The sequence below is a fragment of the Amblyraja radiata genome, chromosome 5, assembly GCF_010909765.2.
Source record: "Amblyraja radiata isolate CabotCenter1 chromosome 5, sAmbRad1.1.pri, whole genome shotgun sequence".
Classification (NCBI taxonomy): domain Eukaryota; kingdom Metazoa; phylum Chordata; class Chondrichthyes; order Rajiformes; family Rajidae; genus Amblyraja; species Amblyraja radiata.
Window position 1 is genome coordinate 74646226 of NC_045960.1, and position 12461 is coordinate 74658686.

At 44.0% G+C, this 12461-nt stretch overlaps 1 protein-coding gene across 1 annotated transcript in view; it reads left to right on the plus strand.

The window, feature by feature from the left end:
• mfsd2b (major facilitator superfamily domain containing 2B) overlaps positions 1-9720 on the plus strand; it is an 83256-nt gene extending 73536 nt beyond the window's left edge. The window contains exon 14 of the mRNA XM_033022069.1: positions 9367-9720. Within this exon, the coding sequence (XP_032877960.1) occupies positions 9367-9421 (55 nt within the window). The 3' untranslated portion in view covers positions 9422-9720. The remainder of the gene's footprint in view (positions 1-9366) is intronic.
• Positions 9721-12461: the final 2741 nt, after the last annotated feature.

Consider the following 12461-nt stretch of genomic DNA (forward strand, 5'->3'; position numbering starts at 1 on the left):
TGTAGAAACCCTTTGGATTTACTTTCACCTTACTTGCCAAAGCAACCTCATTGCAGTGCACAGTTCCCTGAAAGTGGAATCTCATGTAGATAGGGTGGTAAAGAAAGCTTTTGGTGTGCTGGCCTTTATAAATCAGAGCATTGAGTATAGAAGTTGGGATGTAATGTTAAAATTGTACAAGGCATTGGTGAGGCCAATTCTGGAGTATGGGGTACAATTTTGGTCGCCTAATTATAGGAAGGATGTCAACAAAATAGAGAGAGTACAGAGGAGATTTACTAGAATGTTGCCTGGGTTTCATCAACTAAGTTACAGAGAAAGGTTGAACAAGTTAGGGCTTTATTCTTTGGAGCGCAGAAGGTTAAGGGGGGACTTGATAGAGGTCTTTAAAATGATGAGAGGGATAGACAGAGTTGACGTGGATAAGCTTTTCCCACTGAGAGTAGGGAAGATTCAAACAAGGGGACATGACTTGAGAATTAAGGGACAGAAGTTTAGGGGTAACATGAGGGGGAACTTCTTTACTCAGAGATTGGTGGCTGTGTGGAATGAGCTTCCAGGGAAGGTGGTGGAGGCAGGTTCATTTTTATTATTTAAAAATAAATTGGATAGTTATATGGACGGGAAAGGAATGGAGGGTTATGGTCTGAGCGCAGGTATATGGGACTAGGGGAGAATACGTGTTCGGCACGGACTAGAAGGGTCGAGATGGCCTGTTTCCGTGCTGTAATTGTTATATGGTTATATGGTTATATATCTTCTTTTAGCTTTTCTAATTTCTTTCTTAAGATTCTTTTTACATTCTTTATACTCCTCAAGCACCTCATTTACTCCATGCTGCCTATAATTATTGTAGATCTCCCTCTTTTTCCGAACCAAGTGTCCAATTTCCCTTGAAAACCATGGCTCTTTCCAATTTTTACTATTTCCTTTCAACCGAACAGGGACATAAAGATTCTGTACTCTTAAAATTTCACCTTTAAATGTACTCCATTTCTCTTCCACATCTTTCCCATAAAACAAAATGTTCCAATTTACTCCTTTTAAATCCTTTCGCATCTCCTCAAAGTTAGCCTTTCTCCAATCAAAAATCTCAACCCTAGGTCCAGTTCTGACCCTCTCCATAATTATATTGAAACTAATGGTGTTGTGATCACTGGTCCCGAACTGTTCCCCATCGCATACCTCTGCCACCTGACCCGTCTCATTTCCTAACAGGAGGTCCAGCACCGCCCCTTCTCTAGTAGGTACTTCTATGTATTGCTGCAAAAAACTATCCTGCACACATTTTACAAACTCCAACCCATCCAGCCCATTTACAGAATGTGTTTCCCAGTCTGTGTGGAAAATTGAAATCTCCCACAATCACTACCTTGTGCTTACTACTAATATCTGCAATCTCCTTACATATTTGCTCTTCCAATTCTCGCTCCCCATTTGGCGGTCTATAATACACCCCTATAAGTGTTGCTACCCCTTTCCCATTTCTCAGTTCCACCCAAATAGCCTCCCTAGACGAGCCCTCTAATCTATCCTGCCAAAGCACTGCTGTAATATCTTCCCTGATAAGCAATGCAACACCTCCACCTCTTGCCCCTCCAATTCTATCACACCTGAAGCAACGAAATCCTGGAATATTTAGTTTCCAATCACAGCCCTCCTGCAACCATGTTTCACTGATCGCCACAACATCATAATTCCAGGTGTCAATCCAGGCTCTAAGTTCATCCACCTTTCTTACAATGCTCCTAGCATTAAAATAGACACATTTAAGAAACCCACCCTCTCTTATTCTCTGTTTATTGTCTTTTTCTTCTCTCTCCCCTACATTTTGGGTCAGAGTGCTACCATTCTCTGCCTCCTGCCTCACACACTGACTGCTAGCTTTCCCAATTTGAGTCCCAACTCCCACGTCAACCTCTCTGACTAACGAGGACATGCTGCTTGCTATCGAGAGACAGAGTATAAATATACATTCCTTGTCGGACTTGTCTCATAAACACCAAGATCCCATGGTCACTCTCCTCATTAACGGGATGAGTGTTATTGCTAAGCTCGACACTGGAGCTCGTTGCAACGTTCTGTCCTTATCTGAGCTCAACAGAATTCGAAAAAGCGAGGTCATCAATCAGACTGCCACCACTTTACTTCCATTTGGAGGAGGTGCAGTGCTCCCTGTTGGAAGAGTCGAGTTACAGTGCCATCTGGAGTCACGTGTCTACAATCTAAGCTTTTTTATTGTCTGAGAAAAAGTGACTTTTCTGCAAGGCATTGACGCATGGAACGACCTAGGTCTGGTCACATTCGGTACGGTAGTTCCTCAACTGTCTGCAACATGTGGCTTTACTCAACAGATCCTGGCACAATACGGTAATCTTTTTGACGACAAGCTGAGCAAGCTTCCTATCAAGTACACAATCACGACCGACCCTGAGGTCCTACCACTTGTCCATCCTGCACACCGGATTCCCCATGCTTTGTGGGATTGCATACAAAATGAACCAAACAGAATGGAGACTCTGGGTGTGATTGCCCCTGTCGTTAACCCATCAGATTGGGTCTCAACCATGGTAGTAGAAACGAACAAGAATAAGGAAGAAATACGGATTTGCAATAATCCTAAAGATTTAAACACTGCCATCAAACAACCACAGTATCCCATGCGCACAATGGAAGATGTTGCTGCACAGCTGGGCAAGGCAACGGTATTCTCACTTCTAGATGCCAAGAGTTCATTCTGGCAGATTCCCTTAGATCACAACTCTTCCAAACTAACCACTTTCAGCACACCCTTTGGATGTTACAAATGTCTGCGTATGCCATCCAGCATAAATTCGGCAAGTGAAGTATTTCAGCGCACTATGGAACAACTATTTGCAGGTTACCCATGCTCCATCATTGTTGATGACATTCTTGTTGCTGGATAAACAGTCCAAGAACTCGACGTGAGGTTAAGGAAAGTTCTGGACCGTGCCAAAGAGATCAACCTCAAGTTCAACCCCCAAAAGTGCAAATTCAGAGTGAGCGAGGTGAACTACGTGGGTCATATGTTTACCAGTGATGGCCTCAAACCTGATCCATCAAAGACTATTGCAATTACCGAGTTACCCGCACCCACAGACGTGCTCAGCCTACAGAGATTCCTTGGCATGGTAAACTACTTGGGGAAATTCATTCCAAATTTCAGTGAACAATCGGCCCCACTGCGCCACCTAACCCACAAAGACATTGTTTGGTTCAGGCATGAACAGCAGCAGAGGGCGTTCGACACTCTTAAACAACAAATGTCATGCCCCCACCCTCACCTACTTTAATGTTAAGCGACTTGTCACACTGACTTGTGATGCCTTGCAGTACGGTTACTGCAGTCAAATAACGGGGACAGCAACAGGCCTGTTGCCTATGCTTCTCACACCATGACCGACACGGAACAACGCTACGCTCAGATTGAAAAGGAGCTGCTAGCGATCGTTTTCGCTTGCAGGAAGTTTAAGTACTTTATCTTCGGAAAAACAGTCACGATTGAGATTGACCATCAACCCCTAATCATCATCTGAACAAACCGATACACGCTTCTCCAGGACGCCTCCAACGTATGTTGCTACAGAAGTATGACATTGTTCTAACCTACAAACCTGGCTGACACCATGTCGCGTGCTCCACGGAAGACCTGCGAGAAACCATCCACATCTGAAGGCAGCTTCCTTATCATGATGGTCTCCTAAGTTCCTTCATCCTGTTATGGCGGACCTGGTTACCCAAACTGCCGCTGATGATACCTTATGATCGCTCTCTCCGTCATTAAGCACGGGTGGCCAGACAAGCAATACAGATTGCCACTCCCAATCCGGCCCTTCTTTGCCGTTCGTGATGAACTAGTACGACAAGAGGATATTATCGTAAAGGGCCACAAAGCTGTTATTCCTTACACAGCAAATACTTTGATGCCGTCCATGCGGGACACCCAGGCGCAGAGGCAACTGCCATGTGAGCGAAAAGCATGTTTTTCTGGCCAGGCACAGCTGATTATATTCGTGAGTAAGTAAAGTCCTATGCCGTGTGCAACAGATTGACACCACACCAACAAAAGCAGCCACTTCTCTCACACCCGGTTCCCGACCTCCCATGATCCACATTGGCAACTGACATTTTTGAGTGGCATGGCAAACAATACCTTGTTCTAGTCAACTCATATTGGTTAGAAATGGTTAGAAATCGATCTGATCAGTAGCCCCACCTCTGCAGGGGTAGTCCAGAAGCTGGCACGCCATTTCTCTGTTCTGGGGTCTCCGTATCAGCTATTGTCCGACAATGGCAGTCAATTTAGCAGCCAGTACTTCAAAGACTTTGCTACGCGCTGGGATTTTTGTCATATCACCAGCAGCCCCGAATACCCACTGTCGAACGGGCTGGCTGGGCTTGCCGTCGGGAGTGCCAAACAAGTGATGGAATGGTCCCACAGAGCAGGATCAGATGTATACCTAGACCTGCACAACCTGTGCAATAATAATAATATAATAATAATAATATATTTTATTGTCATTGCACATCAGTGCAACGAGATTTAGTATGCAGCTTCCAACCGATGTAAAGAAAAGTAAAATAGATAAATAAGCTGTGTGACGTGACCATCCGAGGGAGACAGTCCAGGGGGGATGGGGGGCACTCAGCAGGGCCAGTTCAGAGCCGCTATAGCTCTGGGAATAAAGCTGTTTCTGAATCTGGAGGTTCGGGCGTAGAAGGCCTTGTAACGTCTGCCGGAGGGAAGTAGTTCGAACAGACCGTTACAAGGGTGTGAGGAGTCTTTATGGATGTTGACGGCCTTCCTGAGGCACCATGTGCAGTAGATGCCCTCCAAGGCTGGCAGCTGTGTCCCAATAATCCTCTGCGCTCTGTGGACGATGCGCTGAAGAGCTCTCCTCTCCGCCTCCGTGCAGCTGAGATACCACACAGAGATGCCATACGTTAATATGCTCTCTGTGGTGCAGCGGTAGAACGTTGTCAGCAGCTGTTGGGGCAGACCAGTCTTTTCTAATGTCCTCAGGAAGAACAGTCGTTGCTGTGCCTTCTTGACCAGCGCAGCGGTGTTGGCGGACCATGTGAGGTCCTCTGAAATGTGAGTGCCCAGAAACTTAAAGCTGGACACTCTCTCCACACTTTCCCCGTAAATGGAGATTGGGGCGTATTCTCCATTATGGGACCTCCTGAAGTCAATAATCAGCTCCTTGGTCTTGGAGGTGTTTAGTGACAAGTTGTTACGTGCGCAACCGAGCCACACTGCCTGTGGCGAAACAAGCATTAGTACCGCATGTGATCCGACCATCCGAAATCCAGTCCAGGCTACAACAAAAGCGTAGCGTTCAAAAAGGATGATATGACAAGATGAGCAGACCTTCCACCACTGGCCAAGGGACAGGTGGTCCGTCTACAAACCAGAAAGGGTCACGACCGCCTCCGTGTAATTTCTGGAACTGCTTCCGAACCACGTTCATATTTGGTCAATGCCGATGGCGGCACCTACAGACGTAATAGACAGCACATCCTGCCTGTCAACGAACCAGCACCACCTTCGTATTATCCTGACCGCACAGGTATACTTCCATCCCCATCCAGCGGCATCGGCCCGACCATACCACCACTACCATCCGCTCCTGATCTGGTCGTTTCGCCTATGGCCACGCCGCCTCCACCTCTGCCAAGGTCTCTTACTTCATCACCGGGAATTCTGTTTCAATCTCATGCACCTATTCTACAACCGATCGCATCTCCGGTGATGGGAGAAAATGCAGGGCTGTACCGTACGCATGCAGGTTGCATCTGCAAGCCCACCCTAAAGTACCCGGGTTACATTTGAACTTCCCTCCAGCTTACTTACACAAACTATATGTACTTTATGTAATCAGTAGTACCGACATTTTGCATGCGATTATCATATCTATTTGATTACGAGTTAATTCTTTGAGAGGAAGGATGTAGATTAGTATGTCTTTACTATATATCTATATATATCACCACACAGATGATGCGTGCTACACATTCCTTATGTAGTCCAGTCCTACCCTGGGCACGCCGGTCCTATAAGCCTGTGTGTCACTATCCCTCTTTAGATTTGATGTGGACCACGGGGATGAAAGCACGTTGTGTTCCCTCTGCTTGTACTGCAATAAAGAGTTCTAACCTCTATGTGTGAGTCTGATCATTCAACAGTTACTAGTTATAATTTGGCTATAATATATTTACTGGTTTACTTTTTGATCATGGGGCAAAGCAAGGAGTAACATAAGTCTGTAGGGCTGTATTGCTGCGACCATCATAAAGAATGTGTTCACTGTACAGTCACTAGATCTTCAACTGCCATGTAGTGGGTGAGATTGGAGTAAAATTTAGCTGCATGCTTTTTGTTGCTGGGCAAACTATTAAGGTCTAACTGCTGACTGTTCAGGGGACATGAGAAGTCATGAGCTGCTGAGCATCACATTGAAATCATCACAGCGCCACCCCTTAACCCAGCATCACACAAGTCTGAGGAAGGGTCACCACCTGGAACATGACCAGTCCATTTCCCTCCACAGATGCCCACTGAACCACTGAGTTCCTCCAGGCCTTTGTTTTATTCTTTGATCATTGCACTAACTTAGCCCTGAACTAGAACATCTCTGGGGGTGCTCTGAATTGAGCAAGTGCCCATTATGGTGGTGCTGAGGCTGGTTGTCAATATGCTTTGAAATAGTGACTGCAAGACCACCCAGTGTTGTTCCAGCAGTGACGGTTGCTTGGAGGCTGGTGGTGTCCTATGATTCAGTTTTGATGTCCATGATGTGATCGCATATTTGATTGAAAGACATAAGATGGAAACATCCCTTTCGGCCCTTTGAGTCTATGACTGTCATCGATCACCTGTTCAAGCTAGTTCTATGCTATCTCACTTTCTCATCCACTCCCTACTTACTTGGTCAATTTACAGAGGCCAATTAACCGACAAACACACGTCCAGGAGGTGTCCCCGAGCAAACTCCTGGAGGAAAGCACCTGGAGGAAATCCACCTGGCCACAGGGAGAATGTGTAAACTGTCCCTGAGGTCAGGATTGAACCTGGGTCTCTGGTGCTTTGAGGCAGCAGCTCTACCGCAGCACCAATATGCCACCAAATATACAATTTGTGAAAGGAACAGGATCAGAAGAATTAGAAATGAGACCAGGCTGCTCAGCTCCTCATGCTTACTCTGACATTCAATCAGGTCATAGTTGATTTGTTTTATCTCCGCACCACTTTCCTGCACTTAATTCATTGCTCTTGATTCCCTTAATATCTAAAAATCTCTTGATCTCCGCTTTAGATATACTCAGTCTCTGACCTTCCACAGGCCTCCAAAGACTTACTTTCCAAGTCTTTTCAGTCCTGAAAGGTTTACCCCTTATCTTGAGACTGTTATCCCAAAGATAGGTTCCCAGCCCAGGGAAACATCAACTCAACATGTTCCTGCAAAGCCCAGTAAGAATTTTACTGAGATCACAGTTAGTTCTATTAAAGTCAAGAAGGTATTGTCCTAACCTGCATAACCTCTCATAATAGTACAAAAATACTTTCTCAGGATTAATCCAGTCAACCTTTGCTGCACTCCCCATATTACAATGAATCAGGGTTTATCTGCAAAATCTCCTCAAGGTATGCCTGAAGAAGTTCTCCTCCTCTCTCCGAAGACAGTTAAACAACCTCCTCTCTCACTGTCCCCCCTCTGTGATCCCCCCTTCCTTCCAACTCTTAAGACCACATCTTAACACAGACCCGTTATCACAGCCACGTTTGCTTGCTCGGGGCTTGCCTGCACCTCCATCTTGTACCTCATGGATTCCGGCTCCAATTCCCTACCTCCCAGTTCAGGCCTCACTCACGAAACCTCAGGCCTCACTCACCCAGACCTGCAACGGACCCCAACTCTACTTCATCCAACGGCAGATCCACGCCTTCAATAAACGATTCCTGGCCCACCTGGACTCCACCAAGGACTTTAAACTCGCCCGCCTCCAGGCCGCTTCTGCCACCGACACACCGCGACTCGACCGCCTGCAGGCCCCGGGCCCCAACACTGGCCCGCACCGCCTGCCTGAACATCACCAAGCCTTAATTACCACATCAGTCTGAGGAAGGGTCTCAACCTGAAATGCCACCTATTCCTTTGCTCCATAGATGCTGCCTCACCCGCTGTGTTTCTCCAACATTTTTATCTACCTTTGATTTTTCCAGCATCCACAGTTCCTTCTTAAACAGGGTTTATATAATATTCCTCACTCCGTATTGTAAACATTTGAGATTGAGCCATCTAATTAATACATTCAGATTTCTAAATATGCCATCAGAATCAATGTGTGACTAATGTGTGAACAAGCTGAAGGTTATTTGGTGCAAACTGAATACAGGTGCTAAATGGTTGCTGTGTTATAAAACAGGTCTGTTGGAAAATCTGGGATCAGCATGCAATTTGTGGTCTAATTGCAAAATAACTTGAATGCGCCTGAAGGTGTGAAAACATTTGGGTTTGATATTTATCTGCTGATACGGTCCAATTTGCATAAGGCAGTACCAGGTCCACACAGCTACTTCCACTAACTGACTCAATAATGGGTTCAGGTTGCTCAGTGACCAAGCTCAGGTAGGAGATCCTGAGTAGGAGTAAAGCCATGAAGCAACAGGGAGGGTGGAAGTGTATGAGTCTCCGCAAAACACTGTAAAATACAAAAAATACCTTTACCAAAGATAGACACAAAATGCTTCAGTAACTCAGCGGGTCAGGTAGCATCTCTGGAGAAAATGGACCTGTGACATTTCAGGTTGGGACACTTCTTCAGAAGTGTCACCACCTCTTTCATCTTGATCACACCCATACCTGAATTATCTTAGGGTGAAATATTTTGTTTGGCTGCAGTAAAGGCAAAATAGTAGCACCCATTGATCATGGAAGAGGAAAACAACAATTAAATTCAATTCCATTTATCTTTTCGCATAGCAGCTACTATTAAATGGAACAGAAACATAATCACTACACCCATGAAGTGTCACCTAACTCCCGCATCTACTGTGCATTGGTGCCCAGCAGAAAAAGGTTATTACAATTACCTATCCCCTTCTATCCTGATCATGGAGGAGTCACAGAAGGAAGTTGCCCACAGTTGCTACTTAATGGATACAGCAATGATAGATTACTTTTGGGGTTGAAGTTCATTTGAAATCACTTTGCTAAATGGACCATTTGAAAATATATATTTTTAACACTTGAAATAAAAAAAATCACATCCATTGAAAAGCACTTTTTTTTCAAGATGAATGCAGTTTCCACTTCATACTTGATGTGTTTTTCTGCTTTACAGGAACGACAGGCAGAACTGTGAACATCCATTGAATGACATGCGGAGAATATTATGACAAATATCAGGACTGAATGTGACAAACATTTACAAGCCATAGATTCCACCATCTGCAGGAATTGTTATTGCTGCAGTACCTGTGTATATTACACTGATTGCAAACGGCTATTGCAATGATTTATACTTTAATACACTTTATGCAGTTATTTTGTAAATTTAAAATATTGAATTGGTTTCACATAAAAATAATTGATGTGCAAACGGTTAATTTAATATTGTGTGAAGGAATGCATAGTATTCATACATTTCCTTTTATTTACTAGGTTTTTCGAATTTTAATTTATTGCATCATAATTACTAACAGGACTTTTGTGATATTATTTTATATTTGAGAAGCATCATTTTTCTCTTAATAAATTATTAATGCTTTTAGAACAATGTAAATATTTGGAGAACAAAATTGAACTTTTTGCATTCTTAAGTAATGAACTACCACAAGGAATATTTATAATGAAATTGCATTATTGGCAAGTTAAGTACTTCATTATTCTTACAAAACAAAATATATAAAACAATCAAAAGATTAGAAACTGGACACTACAATATTCATGTAATTGACATAAAATGCTATTCAATCTCCAAAATCTGATCATTTGGTTGAGAGTTTTGAAATATACGTACATGTTTACACACCACTGTTACAGTAATTACAACTACTGTAATTTTCCAAATTGCAATAAGTAGAATATTGACCAGTCATATTATTACAAAGTTTCCACAGTGTTGATTTAATGGAATTTAAGTGGTCATCGAGTTGCAATGCAAGTGATTAAATGATATTGTAAATTAGTGCACGAATCCTTTATCCTTAATGCAGAATGTAAGTTCACTGAATCTGTTTGATCATTTTAAATGATCCATTGTGAAATAATTGACTTGGACTGTCTAGTAAAGTACTTGAGAGCACAAATTCTAAGCCCACATCAGTACAAAGTTTGGAGTCAGATTTAGTGTTGAGGAACATTGGATACCCACTACAAGACAAGGCCGTAAATGTATTGGAAGGTACTTAACTGAGATCAAAGGCAGATCATGACATTCTGTGTGACCATTCTATCATCTCGCAGGGCTTGATAAGACACAGTGTATCCAAGATTTGCAAACAATTCAATTTTCCAACATTAACATCCATCATACATAAAATTAATCGTTACATTTTTCTAAAAGAATGTCCAGCAATAACCATATTTTTTAAATAGGAAAATTACAGCCAAAATAAACAATTGGAACCAATTTTTGTTTTGTGTCATGGAGAAGTGTTTAGATTAACATATCACACAATGACATCTTTAATACATGGTCCAATTTAGATTTGTTTACTTTTTTTCAAACTTGGATTACTGTTTTGATTGTATTCATCTTTGGTGGTAGAATATTGAAAGTGATAGAAAGGATTATGAGTAAATGAGTATTATAGGTGGGCAATTCTCGCTGCCTGTTGCAGCCACCACCCAACCTTAAAAATCAGTATTTACATATCTTGGTAAACCAATGATAGTTTTTTTTTAAAGTGATGAATATAATCAACATCTTTAAAAGACAGATTATAACCCAAAGCAAGGGTTTGGATTTTAAGACAAGGTCTCCGATACAGTTACAGGTTAGGAGTTTCCTCTATATAACATCTGCTTGCAAGTAAGCAAGCCCAATGTCTTGAAGGACTGGACTGTACCTCTGTGAACATTGGACTTCTTCCCTTGGTTTTCCCACTGAGCATTTTTTCACAATCTGGCATCCAAACAAGGAGCGCAAAAGAGATACAATTTCAGAGACAGTGTACATTTGCAGAGTAAAATTCTTTTTAAAGTCACATCAGCAGCCATGTCCAGATCAACTCTATGGGAGAACAGCTCCGTTACAACCAATTCCAATACGTTCTGCTCCTGTATTCTTGGAATTGGACAGATTAATCACTTTCTCCTCATGCTGAAAAAACAACTAATATCTCAACAGGAAAAGATTTGGACAATTATAATTTGTAATACACCATAATGCATCGCAGTTCTAGGAATTTATCTTGGGGAATCCGTGGTTTATATGCATTACATTCCAAAAATAATCAAGATGATGATTTAAGAGCAGTTATTTTATTCCTGTCTGTTCATAATTTCCAAGTCAAAAGCTGAGCTGAAATTTATCAGTACAGGTGCACAACCTTTTATCCGAAAGCCTTGGGACCAGACACTTTTCGTAATTCGGAATTTTTCGGCTTTCGTAATGGAAGATTTTTAGCGTAGATTTTAACGGCTGGCTCAGTGGTAGAGTGCTCGGCTCATATCCGCAAAGTCGCGAGTTTGCACCTCGATCCCAGCAGTTACTCGATCGCGAGTCTTCAATGTAGTTTTTTCTTGCAGAATAGGAGAGAATAGGGAGGGTTAGGCTGGGATCATTCTCTGCGAGATGATCTTAGTGCGGGAGACAAGTGCAGGAGAGGTGTACTGACTGTGTGGGCAGAACTTTGGAAGTGATTGCCCACCATTCTCCAACTCCAGAGGAATCCGCTCCACGATGGGCCGCTACGGCGACAAGTGGCAGTTCGCCCACAGCCCGAGCTGCGCCACCCCAAGAACAAGACGTACCTTGCACACCATCAGCTTCTGTCCCTACGGGGAGCGTGTTCCTCTGGAGTTGGAGCGGGGCTGGGCTGGAGTTGCTGATCTGGGATCTCCGTGCTTGCAGTGGGCCTGGGGGTCGGTGTCCCGATGAGGGGGCGCAGCTCGGGCTGTGGGCGAACTGCCACTTGTCGCCGTAGCAGCCCATCGGGGAGCGGCTTCTGGTGGTCCTGACGTCTCCGGCCAGTTTGCAGTTTTCCTCTGGAGTTGGAACGGGGCTGGGCTGCTGCTGGCTGTGGGTCTCTGGGATCTCCGTGCTTGCAGTGGGCCTGGGGGTCGGTGTTCCGTTGGTCCTGACGTCTCCGGTGACTGGCACTGACCTGCTGGCATCGCCGACGTGAAGACAGTGCAAAGCCCCCGCGCCGGTGCAATGGGCGGGGAGCTGGAGAGGGGAGGGAAGGGGTCACACAATGGCCGGGAAGCAGA